This window comes from Toxorhynchites rutilus, chromosome 3, assembly GCF_029784135.1.
Source record: "Toxorhynchites rutilus septentrionalis strain SRP chromosome 3, ASM2978413v1, whole genome shotgun sequence".
Lineage (NCBI taxonomy): Eukaryota > Metazoa > Arthropoda > Insecta > Diptera > Culicidae > Toxorhynchites > Toxorhynchites rutilus.
Genome location: NC_073746.1, coordinates 163,410,893 through 163,436,405, shown reverse-complemented (window position 1 = coordinate 163,436,405; position 25,513 = coordinate 163,410,893). Strand labels below are relative to the sequence as shown.

Here is a 25,513-nt window from a genome sequence, read left to right as displayed (position 1 = left end):
ATCATTTACGACGACCGCATTAAACTATGGAATCGCAAATACTTACATTGTTTTTCATCGTGTTGAACGTTGTCAGGGTCCAGCTCTTCCTGATTGAGAAATTTGTTGATGCGTTTCACAGAAACGCTAGTCTATGTGGGGAAATAAACAGAAATTCGTGCTGAGATGTTGACTTGAATCAAACAATTAATACAAATCATTAGGTTTACTATTGGTTCTGTTGGTAGCATCGTTTTACTCAGTGTGGTAATGGATAGAAATAATACTGGTTACAAACAAAATGTGTGCTAAAATGTTTCCTTTGGCGAATAAGTCACACAACCAAAAACTATTGTATCTATTCAGGATGGGTTCGAAATAAGTAACATTTTTGTAATAGGGTAAAAACTATAATATTTTGTCAGAATTGAAATGTCGTCGTACTTGTGCAGAACTAAAACTAGATCTAAACATTCATTTTTATTCTTATCTTTCTACTATTTTTCCTTGGAATGTTGTGTAGTCGAACGGTACCAAGATGAGTCATAAGTCATAATGAGAACTCTGGCAACGGAGGTGGAACACTCTCATCTTATTATACTTACATCATATTGCTTTTCTGGTGAAACGTATTGAGTTGTGATGTTTTGGGAGCCATTCCCTCATTTTTTTAAAGTTATTGCAAGCATATTTCTGTCAAATTACTTCTAGTAACTCTTGCTTCTCAGACCTTTGAATTTGAATGGTCCCGTATGGTTCCAAGCTGGCTTCAAAGTAAATATTCGCAGTGTGAGGGCTGTACTAGCCATGAAAGCATATCCTACTGGACTTCACTCAAGCCATATTGTGTCGGGTAACTTGTGCTCGATTGGTTTTTTTCGAACACATGTCGTCCAAAAAAACTAACAAACTATCGTCAAAGACAGCGCTCAGCTTAAGATTGTACAAGTTTGCTCAAAACAGTATAAAGCCGTACACAACATAAAATTCAGTTGAAGGAAGCTCCACGACCGTGACCGAAATAAATCGCCCAGGAAACAATTGCAACAATAACAACCGCTCAGAAAGAGTTTCGTAGGCTAGAAATATTGTGGCACGGGAAAAACGTCATGCCTTACAGAAAAAGCGCAATTTCTATTATAATTTTTTTTTCGTTTTTGTTTTTGAAAATTTATTCTGAGGTCATATAATGGAGGCGAAGTCCCCATTTAACGAGGATGAGGAATCGAGGCGGCCCAAGACGTCAAATACGCAATCAGAGTCGACCACCGACCCGCCGTCGGAAGCGGCAGTCTCCCGCACACCATCCTGTGTTCCACTGATTGGCCGTTTAATTTGAAACATAGGATACGATCCTTTAGCAAGGACTGCATTCGTTTGTCTGGTGCATTACGTTTGCCTGGTAATTTTTTTTTTTTAATATATCATTCATTACAATTCAATACTATTGCACCACGATCGGATTGAACATATACATGAACGTATACTCGTGCACGGTACTTTTTTTGACCGGTTGTTTGGCGTCGTGCACAAATTGCGTAACGCGAGTGGGGGGAGGGGGTCGAGTTTTCGTTACTTTATGTGACATAGGGCGGGAGGATGTTAGTAGCCGTTATCGTTACGTAACAAAATTCCATTTTTATTCCTAAATAAATTCACGGGCCCCTATATGTTCGAGCAACTAGCTTCAATTATGAGCGGAATGAGGTATGTTCCCTGAGTCAAGACGATAATTCACGTGTTTTAATGGGTTTAACAGCAGCCAGTAAGCGAACACCGATAAATGCATCTCGAACAAGGTTACCAAATCTACATATTTTACCATAACATTTCGTATTTCTACAGATTTTTTAAGAACCAAGAATCTGTAGATAGAGATTACGTTTGTTTGTATTTGAACAAAACAAACTGAAACACCTGAATTCACTCAGATTAATTCGGACAACAGAACACTTGTGTGGCAACTATAGACATCGCACTCTAAATAATACACACGTTATTATCTCTTATCTCTTATCCGATCACACTGATTGTGCAATCAGACAATCGATATTGTTCTACAACACACTCTATTGTGACACTGTTCAACACTTGGGGAAGAAGTCGAACTTGGGGAAGAAGTCGAACGGAACCTGGCGACCCTGCGGCGACTACAGATCAATGCAATCACGGTGCCAGACTGCTACCCTGTACCACACATTCAAGATTTTTCACCGCCATCACAACTTCCTTTGGATTGTTCGAATTCAAGTTTATGACATTCGGACTCCGGAATGCCGGTCACCTCAACCTCAACTTCATCTTTCCGTTTGTTGACAATCTCTGCGTAGCATCCGACGATATTACACAACACAAGCAGCACCTGCGTACAGTATTCAGTCGGCTACGTGATAATGAGCTCACCATCAACGTAGGCAGATGCCAGATCGGGCAACCAGAGGTCGAATTCCTCGGCCATCTTATCTCAGGACGGCATCAAACCAAAACCAAGCAAGGTTGACGCTATCCTGAATTTTCCCCGCCCGGTCGTTGCTAAGCAGCTAAAACGGTTTTTGGGGACAATAAATTTCTATCGCCGTTTCATAATTTCCATTACACCTCAACAAAACAATGTATTTTTACTACAGTGTATATTAGGGTGCCAATGAAAATGGTCATCTTTAATTTCAAAAAGTTATCTAATAAAAAATGTTCATCACCTCGAAAAAACACCCTATGCCAAATATTAGCTCAATCGGAGCGTAGCGCAAAACGGTCAAAGTTTGAGTTTTTTGAAAATCGAAAAATTACCCAAGAGGGGAGAGTAAAGGAAATCGGGGGCTTCGAAATTTTTTTTTTGATGCCAAGTGTCTTAAGGTGAAGGTAGAAGCTAGCCATAAATGGCTGCCACAATGGCGCTCATTTCTTTCATCTCCCTCCCTCACCTCTCGCCCGAAAATCAATAATTTTGCGAAACAGTGTGAAGAAAATGATCGTTTTCGCACACTTCCCATCAAGTAATATCAACCAAACTCTAATCGATTACTCACAAGATATTAAATTTTCATCTGCTTTCGCACCGTATAGTGAAGAACGTCGGAAAACTCGAGCAAGTGCTCTGAAAGTTAAATTTTCGTTTTTCAATCTTCTGCAATGGTTTTGTTTGTATTGGTGGAAGCATCGTTATTTTTTCGACACTGATGCCAAACAACATCATCGAAACAGCTATAAAAACCACTCAATAAAATGTTATTCCGGAGTCATAGCGTCCCATGTCATGAAAATCAATAGAATAAAATTGTGTTGATGTGTTGATATCAATACAATTATTATTTTTACGTTTAATGGGTCTATAATGTAAGTTTTAGCAACTTTAACATTGGGTAAGAAAATTGTATTGCAGAGCTCGGAACACTGCCACGGCTGCCTATGCTTTCAAAAACAGTAAACGGAAAAGTATTAAATTCAATCTAAATGCCTCGGCCAACGAAGAGAAGGGTTAAGGCTTTCCAACGTGAATATGTGAAAACAATACGATCAACGAAGGAAAATATTAAGGAATTATCAACATCGAGTTACTATGCGGAAGAACTTGTTAATACCAAAAGTGCCCCAATTCGCATGTGTTATAAATTTGCTCATGTTACGCTCGCGTATAATCAGAATCATATGCAAATGCACCTTCTATATACATTTATATTTGCAATTGTTCATCGGAACATATCGTTCATACATTTTACTTTAGTATTGAATTGTTATTTGTTTTTTTTTTCAAATGTATTCAAAGACTCGTGTCAATGAAGCGCCACACAGTCTGATAAGTGAATTGATCTATTTACGTGTGCTTTGCTCTTCTCTCACAAACACTATTACCCCATTTTTACACGAGGGTTTACCTATACTACTACAATGGCTAGCTTCCACCTTCACCTTAAAATTGCATGAAACGTCAAAATCTAGTGTCATCTCGAAAACTTTTTTTTTCAAAAATCGACACTCTGGGACTTGGTTTTTTTTCGGAATACGAAACGAAACGTATGGCTTCGGGTACCAATAAAAATAGTTATCTCGATTTTTCATTCGGAACAATCGAGATAAGTTGATTTCCACGGTAATATACTCTTTGCAAAATATTAGCTCATTGGAACTTCATTTATTAGTGTCAAAGACGTAAAAATTTGAGTTTTTTTTAAACGAAATATCACCGAAAATCAGGGTTTTCAAAAAAAATTGTTAGTGCCAAATGTCTTAAAATGGTATTACTCGTCGAGATTTACTATTATCCCGAAAAAAAATATTGTAAAAAATATATTTTTTTTGCACTTGGTCGTTTTTCCATCTAAAAAGACGATTTTTAACAAAAAAAAATTTTTGAGATAACTGTAAATCTAGATGTGTCATGCAATTTTGAGACATTTGGCATAAAAAATTTTTTGACGTGGGACTACGTCTAACCGGTGTATATGGGGGTAAAATGAAAACCTAAACACAGAACATGCAGGAAAAAATGAAAGATTCCGAATGCTTATAACTCGAACATTTCTTACTGGATCGGAAAGATTGCATCAATTGATAGGGAATATTTCTACGCTTCTATCGGTATTGATAAAATGTTATTTTTCATTAGCTAAACAAATGAATAATTGTAAAATGTTAAGCGTTATCTAAACGCCCTAACTGCCTCATTTTGATTGGCACGATCTACGGTTTCCCTAACACAGCCATCAAAACCAAGCAGCCTTGGGGAAATCGGAATTGCAAATACATGAAAGTATGGGGACTTTTTTTCTCACCGAAATGAGTTCCCTAACACAGACTTCAAACCCAGCAAGCGTTGGAGAGATCGGCATTGCAAATACATGAAAGTCGGGGGTATTTTTGTTCCGACTGAAATGTGTTTCCCTAACACAGACTTCAAATACATGGAGCGTGGGGTAATTGGCATTCCAAATACATGTAAGTCGGGGGCATTTTTGTTCCGACTGAAATGTGTTTCCCTAACACAGACTTCAAACCAAGATATCTGGGGAAATGGGCTCAGCAAATAAATGCAAACTGCGAGTACTTTTGTACTCACTTGCCTTTGTGCAAACTAGAATATGTTTCCTTAAAACGGTCTTCCGAGGGTACTTCTGAAATCGCATGTTTTTTTTTTGCACTCCGAAAAGTGTTTTCCTAACACGGATTACAAAAGCAGGTACAAACACAACGCTTTGGCTCGGTTATTCAAGATTACATTGAAGGATATGCCTTCATAACCGTTTGCTACGATAACGCCTATTGATTAAACAATATTCGTTCAATAAACGTTCAATGTACATGTGAAAATCGAAACTGAGTGCCTGAAGTTCATCAAATCAAGCAATTTCGCGGTTCAAGAAATACGTACACTTGAGAGATGCAAACTTCAGAAGGAAACGTAAAATAAAATAATCGTTTGATAATTTTTCCGTTCCCATAATTTGTTCTAGGCATCATACCAAGCGTAAAAGGACTGTCATTAAATTTACTTGTAACAAAGAACATAATCTATCACAATGCATGAATTGACCTTATATGGAATTATACAATATTTTTACTCACAAAGCAAATATATTGAATTCATTCAAATTCGGGAATTGTTTCATTCAATCAAAAATTTAATCAATTCAAACGAATGATTGCTACGCTAAGGTAGTTCCACATCAACCTTGCGGTTATATCATAGATATAACCCACCCATTTTTTTGAAAATCACGATTTCCGGTGATTTTCGGATATTTGGCATCAAAAAAATTTTTTTCGAAACCCCCGATTTCCTTTACTCTCCCCTCTTGGGTGATTTTTCGATTTTCAAAAAACTCGAACTTTGACCGCTTTGCACCACTTTCCCTTAAGTCCGATTGAGCTGATATTTGGCACAGGGTGTTTTTTTTTGAGGTGGTAAACATGTTGTATAGGGTAACTTTTTGAAATTTTAGGGTCGATTTTTTCCGATACATTCATTGGCACCCTAGTGTATATGTTCCCTGACATTACGTGGATACCATCAACATCGTCTAATCAATCATTACTATGCCAATCAATTATACTAAAGCTAAAATTATGCTTAAAAATTACACTTTAAACCTAATACAGATCTCAATACAGATTTTTTGAGAAAAAACTGAGATGAAGAGATGTTTTCCCACCAAAAACACAGATCTTCATTTTGTCATGGCTGCTAAACAAAAGCTTATTCCGTCTGTTATCGCGGGATGCTAAGGGCACCTTGGTCATGCAGAAGCAGTTTAATACAGTGGTCCAATGTACGTTGCAGTTCGTTCAGGAAGGCACTGTTCTTTGAACGCATTCTGTAATGGGCTCGATTTGAAAAGGGTGAGCGAGCTGCCTGAATTCGAGATTATCCAGCTTCAAGGAGCACTCAAGCCAGTCATCATAATTAATGTGGATGGTGGACTACACGAGAACCCGTTTTGAAAAGGTCATAGATTTTTTCATCATTTTAATCAATTGGATCTTTATCCAATACGCGTTACTAGAAATGTTCCAGGACGCAGTTTTTTCAATCGTTGAACATCGGATGGCTCCTCTTCCCCGATAGTTAGTAGTTTCGATACTTTCTCATGATCATGAGGGATCTCAACTGGAAATGAAACAATTATCAGGGAAATCGTTAGCTGATGGGTGGAATATTCTAGCAATCGCCAAATTTTTCCTCAATGCAGAATATATTGAGTTTGCAAACTCCAAAATCGATGAAGCGGAATTAGTACGATATTAAGCCGAGTGGTTTGCTCGTCACGTAAGAACATCCCAGGGCCTAGTAGCGAAACGTAACGACAGGAACTGCTGCATTGAAACATGGAGTTCCTCTCAGTTTAACGCCAGATGGGTTGAAAGCACCAATCCCAATTGATGTCAGTATCAATTGTCCGTCTATGTTTGTTCAAAACTCTATAAACTTGTCGAAAGTTTTTCCGATGTCACTTTTTGCATATAAGGAACTACCGGAAGAACATTTCATTCCGACCTGGGAAGATATGTATTTTTTTATGTTGAACGAACAACTTTGACTTTGTGTAAAGATTAGCGTTACGTAACATAAGGGGAGGAAGGTCTGTCTTGCGTTACCTTTTGTTACATAGGGGAGGAGGGGGGTCCAAAAATCGCATTTTTATCGTTACGTAATTTGTGCACAACGCTTTACTAAGAAAATTTGAACAACATTCAGCAATATCAACTAGCTTATTAATCATTTAAAAAAAACTGTTGGAGTTATGCTTATTATTATTAAATTAGTAACGGGGGAATCCTGTAACGGAGATATCACTTACTTGCACCATGTTAGAGATGAGCATAGGCAACATCGAGAGCGGAAACCGAAGAACGTTGAAGAGTGCTAGTGAAACAAAAGCCGTGGTAGCATTCAGGACGTTATTTTCATCCACCATGACATAGGTTGCGAAAGTGACCAATGATACCTAGTTTCGATAGTTGTGTAGGTGTGTGTGTGTGTTCATGTGGATGATAATGGCATAGATTGAGGTATGGCCAGGGAAAAATAACAAAAAAAACTGTTAGAATGTGCTGAAAATTTCGTTTATGGGTTGGGTTAAAAATGCGACTCTTCCTCTAATGAACGCATGACGAGAAGCTCTACGAACAGCCACCGTTAGAAAAAAATATTCTCGGAAGTGTTTACCTCTACGATGTAAACTATTAACATTGGCAGCAATACCAGTGGCATTTTGAGGATGTCAAACAGGGTAAGACATACGAACGCTTTCACTGGGGTCAACACGTTACTATCATCGGACAGCACATAAACTGAGAAAGTGATAATTGACACCTTTGGTGGAACATTTTGGAGCAAATTTTTAGAGGAAGAGATAATGGGTAATTCAATGAAATCAAAAATGAAGGTCTACATTACCAGGAACGGTGCACAGGACCAAATGAAAGATGTTCCAGCGTTGAGGTAAGCGGCTGATTTGAGCACCTTCACTTCCTTGTCACGAATTTTGAGAATTTGCTGTTCAAAACTTGGCTCCCATGCGTACAGCTTCAGAACCTGCGGAAGCGAAATGTTTATGTAAACTTCATAACTTGTGCTGTTACATCCAAAATACCTTAATGCCACTCAGCACTTCATTCATCAGCTTAACGCGTTCGTCTTTATTCTTCATTTGCTTAATCTGCAAGGTCTTGATTTGATTGGCTATCACGCCATTTACAGGAATCAAAATGATCATAACGGCTAGTCCGGCCAGCACAGACGGACCAAGTATTTCCCACAGGAAAAACAGGGCCAATCCAATCTGCAACGGGGCACTCCACAGCATGTTGATGTATGTCGTTAGGTCCATAAATCTTTGCGCATCGACAGCCATGAGATTCACAATTTCCCCAACTGTTGATGTTTTCCGGGCACTGTTGGAGATGATCAAAGCCTTTCGGTAGATGGCGCTGATGAGTGCGGTACGAATCCGCAACCCAACGAAAAACATTCTGTTAAAGTATTGGGCCAAAAAGAGAGTTTGTACGGCCGCAACCGCGAACAACAGAAACGCATAGAATATGCCCTTCCACATTGGTTCATCCGTGCCGACGAAGGTAATGATGAGTCTAAGAATTTGTGGTGAAGCGAACGTGAGAACATCCTGTCCCAGTTTCAGAAACGATCCGAAGGCAAATGTCGGTCCGAAAGCTTTCACCAACGCCGGCAAGATTGAAGCAATCTTTTTGGTTTTCGTTGTTTTGAAGTCAACTCTCGAGGACTGTTTTTTGAAGCTAGCTGTGCTGGTAACATCGTTCACTTCACGCGTTTTGTATGTCTTCTCCAGAGTTTGGTTCCAATACTGCATGAACAAAGGGGAAACTTCTTTCGAAGCATCTTCCGGCTTCATATTCCATAGATCCTCATTCTCCAGCGGTCTCTTGAATCCTGTCCAGGCAAGTTTGTCGAACCAACCGAACACCAAGCGCGAAAGGAAGGTTGCCGACAATTCAGGACAATCTTTATCCGTAACTTCATACTTGGTCGTTTGGGGAGGTTTATCGATGAAAAGGTTTAGCACGAACATTGCACATGAACAAACGAAGAAAATCATAAAGCTCACAAAGTGATAATTAGCCCACGAATCTTGCTCCAATCGACTCTGATAGGAGCGAACCTCTGTACGGAAACGTGGTATACTGCACACAATGAGCAGGAACCAGAATAGGAACAGCAAACCCGAAGTTCGCATTCCATTCAATTTGTTCAAGTACACAAGAACAGCGACGAAAGCCTGAAAAGGAAACAAATTTTTACTAATCTGTTGCGTGAATTTTTAAATATTTGTACTCACGAAGGTGGCAATTTTTATCACTGGGGTGTAAAAATAAACCGGCGGAACTGATCCGTCCGCCGATATTGCTTTAATGACATCTACTAAGGATAATATCACTAGCATACTGATTACTGCCAGTTTCGAGATGTTTAACGTTCCCCACGGTATGTTTCGGTTGCGACTGTGTCTGAGGTAAAAGAGTTCGATGATGGAAAACAGCCACAGGAATGCGCATGGCGCCCACACCAGCACCGTCTGCTGGAAACAAGGCGTCAGATCGGGGTCGTCGGTATACCATGTCAAGTTGTAATCCTGTGTAAAGAATCATATTGTAAAAAAAAAATGTAAATACATTCGAGTATTCATAGGCATAATTTAAATACCGGTGCAATCAGCTGGTAAATGAAAAACACGCATAAAACAGATAAACAAAAACACAACGTGCGGCACTCACTACCAATACCGTTACTTCTCACAGTCACGAATCACCCCTCACAAAATGACAACTCTAAACGACAATCGAACGGGAAAATTTAACTTGATTACAATGGCCAGAAAACCGCCTTTTCTCCTCAGACTCGTATTGCTCCGGAAACAGCACAAGTCCAGAAGGCGTTTGAAACATTTTGAGAGCTAATCCTGTCCAATTTACCACAACAACTTACCCAAAATTTAGAGCCGCAAAACTCGTCCATCGGATGGTCGTCCATTTTTGTCGCCGATTAGGTGCTGTCAAAATGACTTGTGGTGAGTTCCGCTCGGCTCGGCTTCGGAAAACAGCAACAAGTGTGCCCTTGGAAAATTGCTCTCGTGCGCTTACTTACACCAGTCTGGTTCCCGATTTGTGTACAAACAATCAGACGTCAGCTGCCGACACGGCGATTCCAATTCACACTGCAATGAATGAAAGATGTTTTTGCTAGTAATATCTTTGACACACAGACAAACTTCACATGATTGTATGTTCATTAGACTGAGGATGTAATGTGGAAGCTGAAATTTCATTTATAAAAGGCTGAGAGCATTTTTTGTTTACAATACTCTTCGGCACTGTGCTACTCACTAACACAACCGAACAAACTACTCGATCAACACCATCAACACGAGCTACGACCGATGTTTGACAGCATTCGACATTACTATTTCAAGTGTTGTGAAATCGTGTTGTATTTCTATGGTTTCCGGTTCTCGGGAAAAAATAAAAGCCATAATAAGTTTTAAATCACGTATAAAAACAGTTTTCAAGTGAAAATGTCCAAGCCATCAACCGCGTTTCTCGATGCTGACTCGTCACTGATAGAGAAGAATCTACGCTTTGTGCGGGTGAGTTACTATTCCACAAAAATGAATGCGATTCTGATGGCTTGTTTACGTTCATGTGTGTAGGATGAGACGGAAGAGGAATTCAATAACATGTTTGGCCCGATAATGGAACAAGCGCAGGACATCAGCAGCGGACGATCGAAGATCGTTAAGCCATCGCCTGGTGAGTGTGTCTCGTAATGATATCGGATAAATAATATGAAATATGGAGCTTGTTTTATATTCCTTGGAACTGTTATGTTCGTGTCACCGGTTTCATTGCAGAAACCTCATACCTCATATCGATTAATGAAAATAATCCTTCATAAAAAACAGGAAGTGGGTTATGTCTATGGTATAACCGCAAGGGTGACGTAGGACTATCGTTGATTTAGAGATCATTTGTATGAAGTTGAATCTGAATTCATTCTGAATGAATGAATATTTGGAGAACTTCGAAAACGAGAGCGTTACGTTGGAGGCACGAGGTTTTATGCATCCAATATTGGATACGGAAATATCCTTCTTCTTCAATGGCACTAACGTTCCTAGAGGAACTTCGCCGTCTCAACGTAGTATTACTTGCGTCATTTTTATTAGTACTTAGTTGAGATTTCTATGCCAAATAACACGCCTTGAATGCATTCTGAGTGGCAAGCTCTAGAATACGCGTGATCACAGTGCAAGTCGGAGGAAATTTCTTTGACGAAAAATTCCCCAGACCAGAACGGGAATCGAACCCGAACACCCGGCATGTTAGTTATGACGCTAACCACTCGGCCACGGGAGCACCCGCGAAACAAAACAAAATTGTGTGAAGTTCACTTCAGCGCTTTCTCATTCATGTCTGTAGATTATACACGATGGAATGCAAAAAGCACACAACAAAAACCCACGGAAATATCCTACTGATGAGGAAGAATAATCTTCAGAAGCTATCCTGTTGATTGCGATTGATTGAAAAATCACAAAACCTAATGTATTTGGTCACAGTGTTACATGGATAGAAAACATTAAAATAAACTCTTTCATATGAATGTAATTTTAAATTCCTAGAGGAACTGGCAGATTATTTTCAGTAACGATTAGATATTTCCACATCTGTTAATAGCACTTGATTGAAACATATTTGGTCACAGTGTTACATGGATAGAAAACATTCAAATAAACTCTTTCACATGAATGTATTTTTAAATTCCTAGAGGAACTGGCAGATTATTTTCCGGATCTTTCTCGATCCAAACGGAAAGAATTCCGTGCGTGTATGTGTGTATGTGTGTAGCGGCTGCTTCGAGATCTTCCCGGGGAACCGTTTGTAGCATCACTCTCCTCCTGATGGATTCCCTTCTGGCCTAAGGTGCATAAACAGGCTCTTGGTGACACCGTTCATCCGCGCTTTCATGATAAATGAAGAGCTTCACCACAACAGCGACAACATGCTCCAATCGCTGTTCAATTAGAACTGAGTGGATTTCCGAGCGGCGCTCGCTTAAATACCGATTGGTGATTTCAATAGCCTATTTTGAAAGCAAATTTAAGACTATTGAAACAAGTTTTTGGATCAGAAAGTAACAAGTATAGAACGCGTAGACATTTTATCTTTCGAATGAAGTGTTTATCATACCATTTCGTTCAGTTGTTTAGGAGCTATTAACACTCAAAATCTCGGTCTCCGGCGTAACGCTTTCGTTTTCGAAACTTTGATTTTACACCCCGGTATAGAAATGAAAGACGTAGTCCTACGTCAAAACATAAACTGTGTTGCTATATGAAGATCAGTGTAGTCATCATCGGATTTAATGTGTACGAATCTACCTGCGCCGATTGGCAACAGAACGACAAAACGACAAACCGAAAACAGTGGGATTCCGAAAGGATGTAATGTTAACAAATCGAGAGTATTATAATGATTCGCGGGATTTTCTACAAGAAACTAAATGTCTTCCATAATTTCATTTAGTTTTTATCTCAGTCTGCAGAAATATGAGGCTTCATGAAAAGCCAATTAACCGATGTTTTGAAAAAGGCACCATAATAAACATCTGAATAGCAGATGGTACACTAAAGATGGCCGTACACTGTTTGCCCGGAGGTCAAATATTTGGCTTCGGTCAAACAGTGTATTTTTTATATTTGACTCTTTTTGACAGATAAAATTTGGTCAACGTGTACTGATCAAATATATTCTACACAAAACACGACAAGCAAATATTCAATTATTGGATGCCTAAAATATTTTTTCAGTCTGTTCTTCGAACCTGTCGGTACATGGTTAGGTTACCTTGGATATTTCAGTTGATTTTTTTTCCATGTTCGGTGTTTGATATTGTTTACTACTGTTTAAAATTGAAGAGTGGCAAACAAAATAGTGTTTGTAGGAGGCGATCTGGCGTAGTGGTAACATCCATGCCTCTCACGCTAAAGATCACGAGTTCAATTCTCACTCCCGACATTCTTCCAAAAATGGAAGTAAAAGTGACGAACCAGCCAAATTGAGTTGAAAATCACTATAATACAGATAAAAAAAAAATAGTGTTTGTACAAATATCAAATCAAACCTTATCTGTCAAAAAATATCAAATATTTGACCTCCGGGCAAACAGTGTACGGCCACCTTAAGGCCATCTACACCAGGGATGCCAGGTTTCAAGACATGTCTTCATTTTTAAGACATTTGACTTACTTTGAAGACATTTTGAAATATGTGACGACATTCCAGTATGATAGCGTATGTGGATTTTTGAGAGATTTTATTTTCATAAATTTCTAACTATTAGTCGGAAAGATCGTCAAAAAAAATAGGGCTTTTGTATCAGTGTCATTCGATCGCTTTTTTGTCAGTGTCACTTGTTTACTTTTGTTATTAGTAATCAAAAGAGACTTTAGCCTCGGGTTTTTCAGTGTTCAACTAGCAATAACCACACCTCGAATTAACCTCAATAATTATGACATCGCCACTGCGCAAAGCTAATCTCGGAGTCATTCACTCGTTTTTTTCAAATTTTTCCAAGCAGAAAATCTACAAGTATATAGAATGAATTCTCGCGTAACTTTTGAAAAGGTCCAATGTAACATTTTCGCCAACTCGAGAAAAACGTGGTTGAAGACCTGTACATTATTTCGCGAATTGTCTTAAAAGCTATCAATCTTTATCACTGTTTTCACCACTAGCTGTCAAGAATAACTCCGTAAAACCAATCGTAACTATTGTTCCGTGATTTGAGATTAAGGTTGAAGCCTCAGAGCGAAAAATGTTACATTGGACGTTTTGACTGCCCGCGTTTGCACATTGGACATATTACGTTGCACTATAAAAATTTGAAACTAACTAATAAACAACAATCCAAATATCAGCATTTCGTTCTAAAGACTGATTATTATTGTTATCACTCGTTGAATTGCACTGAAATCGATAACAACACCTGTAAGAAACAAATTCCAAAACGACCGAAAGTTACGCGAGAATTCATCAATGAGGGACCTCTAATGTCTCTAGAAGACATTAACTCATTTGCACTAGAAAATTTCAATGATTGTGACATTGTATTTTTACTAATTTAGACCTATATTATACAATAGATTAACCTAGAACTTTCAAACGACCACTTCACAAAACGAAGGTTTTCCGGTTACACACCGTTTCAATAATCAGTTTTATGGATATGGTTTGAGCTACAACCAAAACTTGAAAGCTGAAATAAACAAATTGAGTTATCACAGTTCCGTTTTTGTGGAAAAACCGGGGCGATATTCACTCAATCAACGGTATATCATGCTAATTATCATTTCTAATCTCATGAAATTTGATTCGTAGTTGTGAAATATATTCTTTGTTCACATTTATTGAAATAAACATCAAAACCTCAAGACAAGTTTAGTGAAATGCGCTATATAACAATGCCAATTAATATAAACATTGAATAAGCTTTCAAACTTTGTCCAAATGTAAGCTATGAATTTTAGTTTTTTCGATATGACTGTGAAGACATTTTTTCGTACCATGTGAAGACATTTGAAGACACTTTTACGTACCATGTGAAGACATGTGAAAAAATCACCTGATATCCCTGATCTACACACTAGGCAATCTAAGCAACTTAACGAATATCGCAAAATATTTGAGAGCATTTGATTTGGGAAAAAATAATTTTCATTCATAATTTTTATTTTAAAAGTGTGTTCATTTCATTTGCAAACCCATATTGTCATTCCGACTCCCCCATTTTGTAATACAAAGCTCAATGCCGTCAATGCGGATAGATGAACGTAGATTCCCGAATATAGAATACAGGAAAACCTTTTTTTGTGCAGGGGATAGGGACCGCACAAATAACAATCGCATAAAAAAAAGATCGTACAAAACTTCACCAGTAGCTTTAAGCAATCGTGTTCGGTACACAATTTGAAAAAAACTTTTTTTGTGTGGTAGATAGGGACCGCATAAAAAAAGTTTTCCCCAAGAAAATAACTCAAATCAACGCCGTTCACCTTTCAATTTAGTTTTGTTTCCCTGCTTTGCGACGAGACAGTTTTTCTTTTCTGTTGCGCGTGGCTGTGTTGTGCTTTTAGGTAACGAACTCGTGACAAATCTCCCTCAAAATTTCCGCCAATAAGTACGCCTTTTCCCTTTGATCAAATTTTTGAACTGATTCTCAAGGACTAAATGCGTTTGAAAATCGTCAATGGTTCCACGTTTACCAAAAGCATTCGATCTTTCTACATAAAGCTTGGAACACTGGCTATCCCACCATGGATTGGGCAAATGGTGGATCCTGGGATGAGTTTCGTTTGAGCGCGAACTGCGCTGTCGTAGATCAAACGAGAATGAAACTTGTACCGTGATGACAACGGAAATTTTGAGGGAGATTTGTCACGAGGAATGTTAATGAAAAAATTATGGAAAGAGGCTCGAAACATGAGAAATCGTTCTTCAACTAATGAAAGCGAAGAATATTCACATCGATGGATTTTTAATTTTGCGCGGAAGGTTTGTCCCAATTTTTTTCTGCACGGTGTATGAAAAGAAGCATATTTGACGATGTTATCGTCCATTTTGTTTTTTCGATGGTTTATTTGCATTTCAGTGCGAATATAGCATATTTGCGTGTAAATTACCCACTTCTTATACTCCTCCAATGGAGGTAAACCATCTCTGGAATTGATGGCTAGAGCAATCGCGTCCGCATATTCTTTCCATTCAATGTGTCTCGTGGGTCATATGACATGTTTACAAATTCAGAAGAATGTGGCCCAGTGGTGATGGGAATTTCAATGATCACTACCGTTGGGATCCAGGATTACGGTAGGCCCAGAAAGGAGTTAGCACATGTCAGCAAGCTGCTTCCGGCTAACTGTAACTTTCGGAGACCAATATAAGCTTACAATACAGAGGTCTTTGCCTCTGATGTTTGCATGACAAGCAACAGCTTCGATCCCTCCAATAGGTAGAAGGTCAATTCTAAGAAGTGAATGGCGCTTATTGATCTCCAATAACACCTCTCCGTATATGTCATCACGGTCCAAGCGTATAATATTAAAATCGTGGAAAGACAATTGAAGTAATGAATTAAAGATTTGAGTGTATTCAATTTAGGGATAAGACTACGACAATTCCATTGTAAAACAGTGATAGCTCCGACCTCTCTATTTAAATTAGACGTCAAGAGAGATAATCATTGCATACCCTATACAAAATGTTCACCACCTCGAAAAAACATGCTAGGCTAAATATCAGCTCAATCGGACTTAAGGGAGGGTGGCGCAAAGCGGTCAAAGTTTGAGTTTTTAGAAAATCTAAAAATTACCCAAGGGGGGAGTAAAGGAAATCGGGGTCTTCGATTTTTTTTAATGCCAAATGTCTTAAAATTGCTTGAAACGTCGAGATCTAGTGTCATCTCGATTTTTTTTTTGTCAAAAATCGACATTCTGGGACTTTTTTTGGGTTTTTTTCCGGAACACGAGACGAAAAGTACGGTTTTAAGTGCCAATAAAAATAGTTATCTCGATTTTTCATTCGGAACTTGTTGCGAAATGTTGATTTGCACGATAATATACCATTTACAAAATATTAGCTCATTAGAAATTCATTTAGTAGTCGTTAAAATTTGAGTTTTTTGAAAACCAAAAAATCACCGGAAATAGAAGTTTTCAAAAATTTTGTTGATGCCAAATGTCTTAGAATTGCATGACACGTCGTGTTTAACAGTTATCTCCAAGTTATCTTTTTGTCAAAAATCGACTTTTCAGACGGAAAACCGACTAAGTCCATAAAATTTTTTTTTGACAAATTTTAGTTTTCGAGATACCATTAAATCTCGACGAGTAATGCAATTTTAAGACATTTGGCATCAAATTTTTTTTTGAAAACCCCGATTTTCGGTGATTTTTCGTTTTTTAAAAAAACTAATAAATGAAGTTCGAATGAGCTAATATTTTGCATAGGGTATATTATCGTGCAAATCAACATTTCGCAGCAAGTTCCGAATGAATGAAAAATTTTTATTGACACTTAAAACCATATGTTTCATTTCGTGTTCCGGAAAAAAACCCAGAAAAAGTCCCAGAGTGCCGATTTTTGACAAACAAAAATTTACGAGATGACACTAGATCTCGACGTTTCATGCAATTTTAAGACATTTGACATCGAAAAAAAATTTCCGAAAACCACAAAAATTTCCGATTACTCCCGCCTTGGGTGATTTTTCGATTTAAAAAAAACTCAAACTTTGACCGCTTTGCGCCACTCTCCCTTAAGTCCGATTGAGCTGATATTTGGCATAGGGTGTTTTCTCGAGGTGAACATTTTTTATGGGATAACTTTTTGAAATTATAGATGACCATTTTCATTCGGCATCTCAGTCGCTCAGTCGCGCTGCAGGATATGCTCACATGTTGCTCTCCGCAAGTGGCACAGCGCTCCTTGTTAGCGCATTAAGCTGCTGTACGACCAACTGACTTGCATTTGTTGCAAGTCATAGGCTTTGGCACGAAAAGTCGTACCGATAGCCTCAATTTGTCCACCATAACGTATTCAGAGAGGGCGGAGCCAGCAAAAGTTACTCGAAACGAGTCGGATGACGTGAACTTTGGTTTTTTCCTCTTCCTGGGAAACTTTTCCTAGTTGATGGCAGTCCAAAACTTTAACTTGCATCAGAGGGTGCTTTTTAAATCTGCCATCTTCTTTTTTTATCTAGACGAGTGTACTTGAAGATGTCATTGATGAAAATGGAGGACACATCGTGTGAAATTATTTGAAAGGAAATGATAAAAAAGTGAACTCAAAGATGTTGATATTATTGCTTGAAGGGGTTGAAAATAGGATTTGAGAGGAATATAATAAATTTTCGCATTTTTTTTTCAACCGCTCCCAGTACATGTCGGACTCGATTATATACAATTTTGGACTCGATTATATACAGTTTGGAAAAAATATTTTTTTTACATTTCAAATATGACTTATTTTAACAAGAAATGTAACCTTTTATCGTTTAAGGTGAAATTTAAGTGGCTATTACATGTACAATGGGGTAAAAACCGTGATTTTTGAAGATTTTGCTTCAATTTTCACCAGGAATTGTTTATATCTATATTGCAGCCAAATTGAGAAAGATGGAAGTTGAGTGTCAAAGAACAAATTGTAGAGCGACTAGAGAGCTATAATCTAATTGATGGAAACAGTCTAGTTTAATATAATTTTTTAGGATAAAATTGATAATAACACATTAAAAATTATTAACTTTCAAGTTTTTCACTTCCGAAATGTTATTAAAATCCACTAATTAGGATGTTCCACTACTATATCCTGTACTAAACTTTTTCATCTTTCAAATGAAAGCAACAAAATCGTCTTCCGTAGCATACTTTTTTATGTAAAGCCAGTTTGAGGCAACATAGTCCAAAACAATAAAAAAAGCTCTATAACTCTGTCATTGTTGAAATTCGAACATATGCGTAGAAGCATCAAATATGATCGTCCATCGCTAATCTGGATAAAAATATTTTTTTTCATATGAGAAAGCTGTTTTCTGACCTTAAGGGGATAAATGAAAAATGAAATTCCTGTTTTATATTCAAAAAACAAAAAATATATACAAAAAAAAACGAATAAAAAACTTTTTTTTTTTACTCGATTATATTCAGGATTCAAAACACAAATCTCTACATTACACAAATTTCAACATTACTCGGGAATCAATCAAACAAATGAAACCAATTTTGGCATATAGAGGTTTTAGGGTTCAATAAATGTTTCTATTATGGTTAGACTCTCCACCCCCCTCTCTGAGATGTGGCTGCCATACAAATGAATCACAAATTTCTGCATTACTCGAGAATTTATTAAGCAAATGAAACCAAATTTTGCATGTGAAAGTTTTAGGGTGTAATAAATGTTTTTATGCTGTTAGACTCTCCAACCATCCTGTTGAAGAACTGCGCTTCATCATTGGCCTTTCCTCTGACAATACTCTTCAACAAGTCGCTCGAGGAAAGAACATTTCCTAGCCTTAAAAAAATGAAAAGATGATTCCTATCTACAAATCAGGCAGTTTGCGGCGCGTCAAAAATTACCGTGGAATATCCATCCTATGTTGCCTAGGGAAGCTACTCGAATCACTGATCCATACAGTGCTACTGTCCGCAGCGAAACCGATGATATCTGAGTTCCAGCATGGATTTGTACCCCATCGTTCCACAACGTCCAATTTATTATGCTACATCAACGTGCTCTTTCGTGAAGTTGAACACAGAAACCAAGTGGACTCTGTTTATATTGATTTCTCGAAGGCTTTCGATACTGTTCCGCATATTCTTACGGTGAGGAAACTGAGGCACATGGGTTTTCCTGATTGGATATCCGATTTGTTGATGTCTTACCTGACCGGTAGGAAAGCTTTTGTTGAGGTGAACTCACGATCCACAACATTCGATATAGCGTCCGGAGTCCCCCAAGAGCGTGTGCCATTGATATTTGTAATCTTCATTAATGATTTGTGCCTACGAATATCTTCTGGTAAACTATTGTTTGCCGACAACCTTCAAATTTTCCGAGTCATCAAATCAGCTGCGAACTGCTGCAGCTTACAGGCCGATATCGATTCTCTAGCGCAGTGGTGCAAAGATAACGGCATGTGTGTGAACACAAGCAAGTGAAAGGTGATCTCTTTTAGTCGTTGCTACGAGCCGATAAACTACCAATACAACATCGACACTTTTTTCTTGGATCGTGTACATTCTATCCGTGACTTGGGTGTTATCATGGACTCTAAGCTACGTTTCAACGATCACATCTCTGCTATCACCTAAAAGCATTCTCTATCCTGAGATTGCACTAAAGGCTCTGCATATTCCAATAAACGTTCCTCAACGCCAGCTGCGATTCTCCACATTAATTGCTGTTCTCGGACATAGAACATGATATGGCTACAATAACCCATTAAGTTTCTGCCTCCGAGCATTCAACAATGTCTGCCAAATTTTTGATTTCAACATGACTAAATATTGTTTTAAAGCTAGGATTAAGAATATATCATAAGTATAACCAGTCTGTACGATACTCTAGAAGACGACGAATAAATAAATAAAATAAAGTATCGATGACAAAAAACTAATTTTGGGCGGGACGAAGTTTGCCGGGTCAGCTAGCAAGAATATAAAAGTATATACGATTTGTTTTCGGATGTTTTACAATATGTGCAACTTTCTAGTCGAAATTCTGACTATTTTGTATTTGTAAAATCAGTATTTTTGGGAGCTGGGACCGTTACTGGAATTGTACAAAAGCTCCTGTTGCGGGCTGAATAGAAAACGCAGCAAAAAAGTCACAGAAGGGTTGTGTCCGAGACACGACCACATAGTTGACTTAGGATTCCGTCAGGCTATCTGTTGATTTTGAATATGTTTGAAGAATTACATCGTTAAACTCTGATAAAGATTTGGTGACCCTGAAAAAGGTAATTTTGTTTGGTTTTTGGGTATTGTTTGTTCACTCCACCAGTTTTTACCGAGTAATGATGACAGAAGTATGGTAAACAGTCGTTGGCTGGTGCGTATCTGATAGAAGATGCCAAAGTGGAATGATGAAAACCGCCCTCTGTGACCCTAGACGAGATGCCTGCTGTGTTTTGTATGGATGAAATAAAGAAAAAAGTCACAGAAGGTTGTGTCCGAGACACGACCGCATAGTTGACGTAGGATTACGTTAGGCTATCTGTTAGGCTGATTTTGGATGTTTGAAAAAATATACTGTTAAACTCTTTGATAATGATCTGATGGCCCTGAAAAGGGCCGTTTGGTTTGGTTGTTGGGTATTTTTTGTTCATTTCACCAGTGTTACAATCGAGTTTCGGTATCAGTGATAGAAAGTTGTTTCAGCTCCGAGGCACGTTTACGAGATTTGGTTTTCGTTGACACCATCACGTCGAGCTAAACGGCGAATAGCGTGTTTGATACACTGGATATTGTCATGTAGAACCTTGCGATACGCTTCGATCCTCCTTTGCCTTCCTTGCCGCATGAAGTCATGTTGGTTGATGTTGATCTGATGTGACCACACTTAAAACACTAAAAACATATATGTTTACCGATCTGAGCGTCGAACAAAATGAGAAATCTGACTGAGCAGCAGCATCAACAGAAAGAGAGAACATGCCTGAAACTTTCTGCTCATGATGTTTGCTGTTGCCATCAGTACTGGACCGATGCGGGACACAGCTCGATTGTTGATGTTAGGCTTCGATGTTTACCGCCGCTGCTGCTGCTACTGCCACTTAAGTTCGATATGAGACACAGCTCAATTGTTGGCCGCCCAGATTCGATGCTCGTCTTGAAGTTCACTGCTGCACTTTCACGATTCCAAGAAGCGTGTGCTCGCACTTCTGATGGAGAGAGCGTGCCCGAAATGCTCCGCTCGCGATGCTTGCTGCTGCCACTAGTAGAGTAGTAGTAGTTTGCCGCTGCTTATACTGCCATAGAAGCTTGATGTGAGGCACAGCTAGCCTATTGACCACACAGTTTCGATGCTCGTCTATATATTAGCCGCGTCCACTGCTGCTGCTCTCCACTGTTGTCCGTTCCACGTCCGTTGTAAAAATGAATAAAATCCACGAACGCTCCATCCTTTTATATCATTTGGTATGTGTGAAGTAGGCGCCTCCTACTCGATTGTCATGCAGCTAACCTGTTAACGAACGAATCGGGCGCGAAAAAGAAATGACGTCAATTTCGATCAATCAGGCCTAGGTATCTTCTGTTTGGATAGTGGTTGAGATTTTTTAATTGTTCGATTGTTAGTTACATGATATATATTATTTTATTCAATGTGAAAAATTATTATGGAGTGCCGACAACGTATGATGTAAACATCTCATCAATCCATCATGAAATGAATGAGCAATAAACGTTTGAAATTGGACGGGTCGGTTTATTTTCTAACGATCATTTATTTTCTAACCGGGAAGCTGTTGACATACCACGCTGCGCTTTTATGTACATGAAAAACCACTTTTAACATGCGGGGGAAAAATCTTATATGAAAATTGCCAGATGTCAGTGTTGCCAAGCGTAGTTATTGATGGTTAACCCTTCCGTTACGAGCGTCGTCTATAGACGACATCCGCGCGACGAGCTGTGTGTACGAGCGTCGTCTTTAGACGACATGAAATTCATACTGCTCTTCGATCACACCAACGCGATGTGCATACTTTTCGGCGCAGTGCTCCGTACAGGGGTAGCACTTCGGCGGAGCACCCATATCACGAACATCGACATTTGATTTGCTATTATGGTGCTACTCGCCCGTGTAGTTCGCGCAAAGGCATCGGCCAATATATATATATATATATATATATATATATATGTGCATACATATGTCATTCGCCTCCCTTACCGCATCCAGTCAGGTTGGTTGATGGAAAGTATGTTTCTGACGTGATAAGTTTCCTGTTAGTTGCACATGATCGAAGAAAATGTAAAAGTAAACAGTATTTTTGATCGTAGTTTTATATCATTTTTATGATAAGTGGAAAACAATAAATTAAACTCTTTCGTTTCAAAGCAATATCGAAAGTCCTGAAAAGGACTGGAATGGTTAAATGGGTTGTACGGAATCTGCTGCGTGCTAATGTGAGGTTTCAGTCGGATGTAGCAGTTGTTAACTTTTTGGCAGCGGTAGTTTTTTCTGAGTCGCTGCTGCTTTCCTTGGCTTTGGCATCTTCGGCTTCTGTGCGTCGGTTTGCAGGGGTTTCGTTGACACCATCACGGTGAGCTAAACAACGGATAGCGGGTTTGATACAATGGATGTTGTCATGTGGAACCTTGCGATACACTCTTCCTCAACCGGATCCTTTGACTCCTTTACCTCCATAACCGCATCCAATTGTATTGGTTGATGTGAACAGGAGTACCAGCAATGCACACTAGAAACACATATGTTTATCGATCTGAGCGTCCAACAAGAATGAGAAATCTGACTGAGTAGCAGTAGCAGTAGCAGCAGCAGCAGTAGAGAATGTGAGCATGCCTGAAACTCTCTACTCATGATGTTTGTTGTTGCCAACAGTAGTGGACCGATGCGAGACACAGCTCGATTGTTGAGGTTCAGCCTCGATGTTTACCGCCGCTGCTGCTGCTACTGCTACTTATGTGAGACACAGCTTAATTGTTGGCCGCTCAGATTCGATACTGCACTTTCACGATGCCAAGGAATGTTCTCGCACTTCTGACGGAGAGAGCGTGCCTGAAACGATCCGCTCGTGATGCTTGCTGCTGCCACTAGTAGTAGACCGGTTTCAAAAACCGTTGCTACTGTTTGCCGCTGCTTATGCTGCCATAGAAGCTCGATGTGAGACACAGCTCGCATTTTGACTGCTCAACTTCTATGCTCGCCTATATATTAGCCGCTTTCACTGCTGCTGCTCTCCACTTGTTGTTGTCCGTTCCACGTCCGTTGTAAAAATGAATAAAATCCACGAACGCTCCATCCTTTTATATCATTTGGTATGTGTGAAGTAGGCGCCTCCTACTCGATTTGTCATGCAGCTAGCCGGTGAGAGAACAAATCGGGCGCGAAAAAGAAATGACGTCAATTTCGATCAATCAGGACTGGGTATCTCTGTTTGGATAGGGGTTGAATTTTTTCAATTGTTCGATAGTTAGTTATATGATATATACTATTTTATTCAATGTCAAAAGTTGTTATGGAGTGCCGTAATCGTTTGATGCAAAAATCACATCAATCCACCATGAAATGAATGAGTAACAAGCGTTTGAAATTGGACATTTTTCACGATGCGATCGATTTTCATTTTTCAATTTGTACCCCAATATGTTCCCGAAAGACGTAATCCTACGTCAAAAAAACTTACCAATGTAATATGAGATAATTACCAATACCGAACACAGCTATTTTTTTTCATCAGTAAAAACATGTTATTTTGATATAGAAAAAACATATTTGAAAAGAAAAAGGTAATTTTGTTTTATAATTTTTACTTTCTGAGTGTTTATTCTACCCAACTCTCATTGGACTAACAACACCTAATACTATATGTAGAGCATATGGAAAATCACTTTTTCGAATATTTCTCGCTTTTCCATTTTTTTCTCGCCGCATGAACTTTCCTTGGGTGAAAATGAACACAACAAAACAGTCAGCTTAAACCAAACAACCCGTTCCCGCTCGAGACACCTTGGTTTTTATTTATGGAAATTGAAATAAATCGTTTCATATATCAAATCATTTTTAACCTTAACATTAACATTTTTAACTGCTACCATATAAAATTTTACAATTACACTTGTGCTAAACTTTTCAAAATACACGATCGGTCATTGATATGAAATTTCACGAAGCAACCAACATTAAAGTTCCAAATTTAAATTTCATTTGCTAGAGTTAATCGTATCACTCACCCTACTTGTAATATAAAAATGCCCCGGCTTGCATATATTTGCAATGCCGATTTCCCTCGGGCACCTTGGTTTTGATGTCTCTGTTAGGAAACACATTTCGGTGGGAACAAAAGCTACCCCTACTTTCATGTATTTGCAATGTCGATTTCCCCCAGACAGCTTGGTTTTGATGTCTCTGTTAGGGAACCGCTGTATGTGTCGTCAATTTCGACCAATTAGAAGTTGATATTTCCGTTAGGATAGGGGCTGAGATTTTTCAATTGTTCGATAGTTAGTTTCATGACATATATTTTTTTATTCAATATAAAAAATTGTTATGGAGTGCCGAAATCGGTTGATGCAAAAACTTCATCAATCCATCATGAAATGACTGAGCAATAAGCGTTTGAAATTGGACAATTTTCATGATGTGCTCGATTTTCGATTTTCATTTTGTACCCCAATATGTACCCGAAAGACGTAATCCTACGTCAAAAAAGCGGAGCTCAATGTGTTAACAATCTAAAATTAATCAATCTAAGCCATCCTTGATTTAAAAATATGCTTCTTTTTTCCGTAAAAAAATCTTAGCACTGGTATACAGTATCTAAAGTACAGAATAATTACAATTAACTCATGGATAACCAACCTGCTGTGCCTACGTAGTTATTACCAAAATTTTGAAGAACACAGTAAAGATGCATCAATTTCATCTCGGAGGGCATATTAAGCACTTCTCCTATACCACTAACATATTTAGTGATCGTCAAAGCTGCGTTCGAAGCAGATGCTCTGCTTCGTTTTGAGTAAGCAAATCAGAATGAAGCAGGTAGTTAGTACGACGAGCATTACGAATATTACCAGTTTAATGTCGGTACATGAAACGAAAACTTTTGCTCGTTTTCGCTTGGTTTGAGCATTATACTTGTCCTTCGTTCATGTTGATTCGTGTTTGCAAAGTTTGAGCTCAAATGGATTCATCTTCAGAAACGTTGTTTATCGCTACTCCGCTCTACAGAAAAAAACGATGATCTCTTGATCTACTCGGTTTA

At 38.5% G+C, this 25,513-nt stretch overlaps 2 protein-coding genes and 1 pseudogene across 13 annotated transcripts in view; 1 reads left to right on the top strand and 2 right to left on the bottom strand.

Moving 5' to 3' along the window:
• Positions 1-25,513, bottom strand: part of LOC129779679 (multidrug resistance-associated protein 1) — a 59,461-nt gene that overhangs the window by 32,360 nt on the left and 1,588 nt on the right. For 6 of the 12 annotated variants that reach the window (XM_055787308.1, XM_055787304.1, XM_055787301.1 and 3 more), the window contains exons 2-7: positions 9,938-10,166; positions 9,291-9,584; positions 8,070-9,230; positions 7,874-8,011; positions 7,275-7,421; positions 47-131 (exon numbers count right to left, since the gene is read on the bottom strand). In XM_055787308.1, the coding sequence (XP_055643283.1) occupies positions 47-131; positions 7,275-7,421; positions 7,874-8,011; positions 8,070-9,230; positions 9,291-9,584; positions 9,938-9,982 (1,870 nt within the window). In that variant the 5' untranslated portion in view covers positions 9,983-10,166. Of the gene's footprint in view, positions 1-46; positions 132-7,274; positions 7,422-7,642; positions 7,790-7,873; positions 8,012-8,069; positions 9,231-9,290; positions 9,585-9,937; positions 10,167-10,335; positions 10,512-25,513 lie in introns of those variants that run through there. The other 6 variants (XM_055787312.1, XM_055787309.1, XM_055787302.1 and 3 more) reach the window with 2 other exon arrangements.
• The window catches only part of LOC129779681 (PIH1 domain-containing protein 1-like), a 37,516-nt gene continuing 22,375 nt past the window's right edge, over positions 10,373-25,513 (top strand). Inside the window, exons 1-2 of the mRNA XM_055787314.1 lie at positions 10,373-10,595; positions 10,659-10,758. Of these exons, the coding sequence (XP_055643289.1) occupies positions 10,524-10,595; positions 10,659-10,758 (172 nt within the window). The 5' untranslated portion in view covers positions 10,373-10,523. The remainder of the gene's footprint in view (positions 10,596-10,658; positions 10,759-25,513) is intronic.
• Positions 13,316-13,543, bottom strand: LOC129780974 (U4 spliceosomal RNA; annotated as a pseudogene).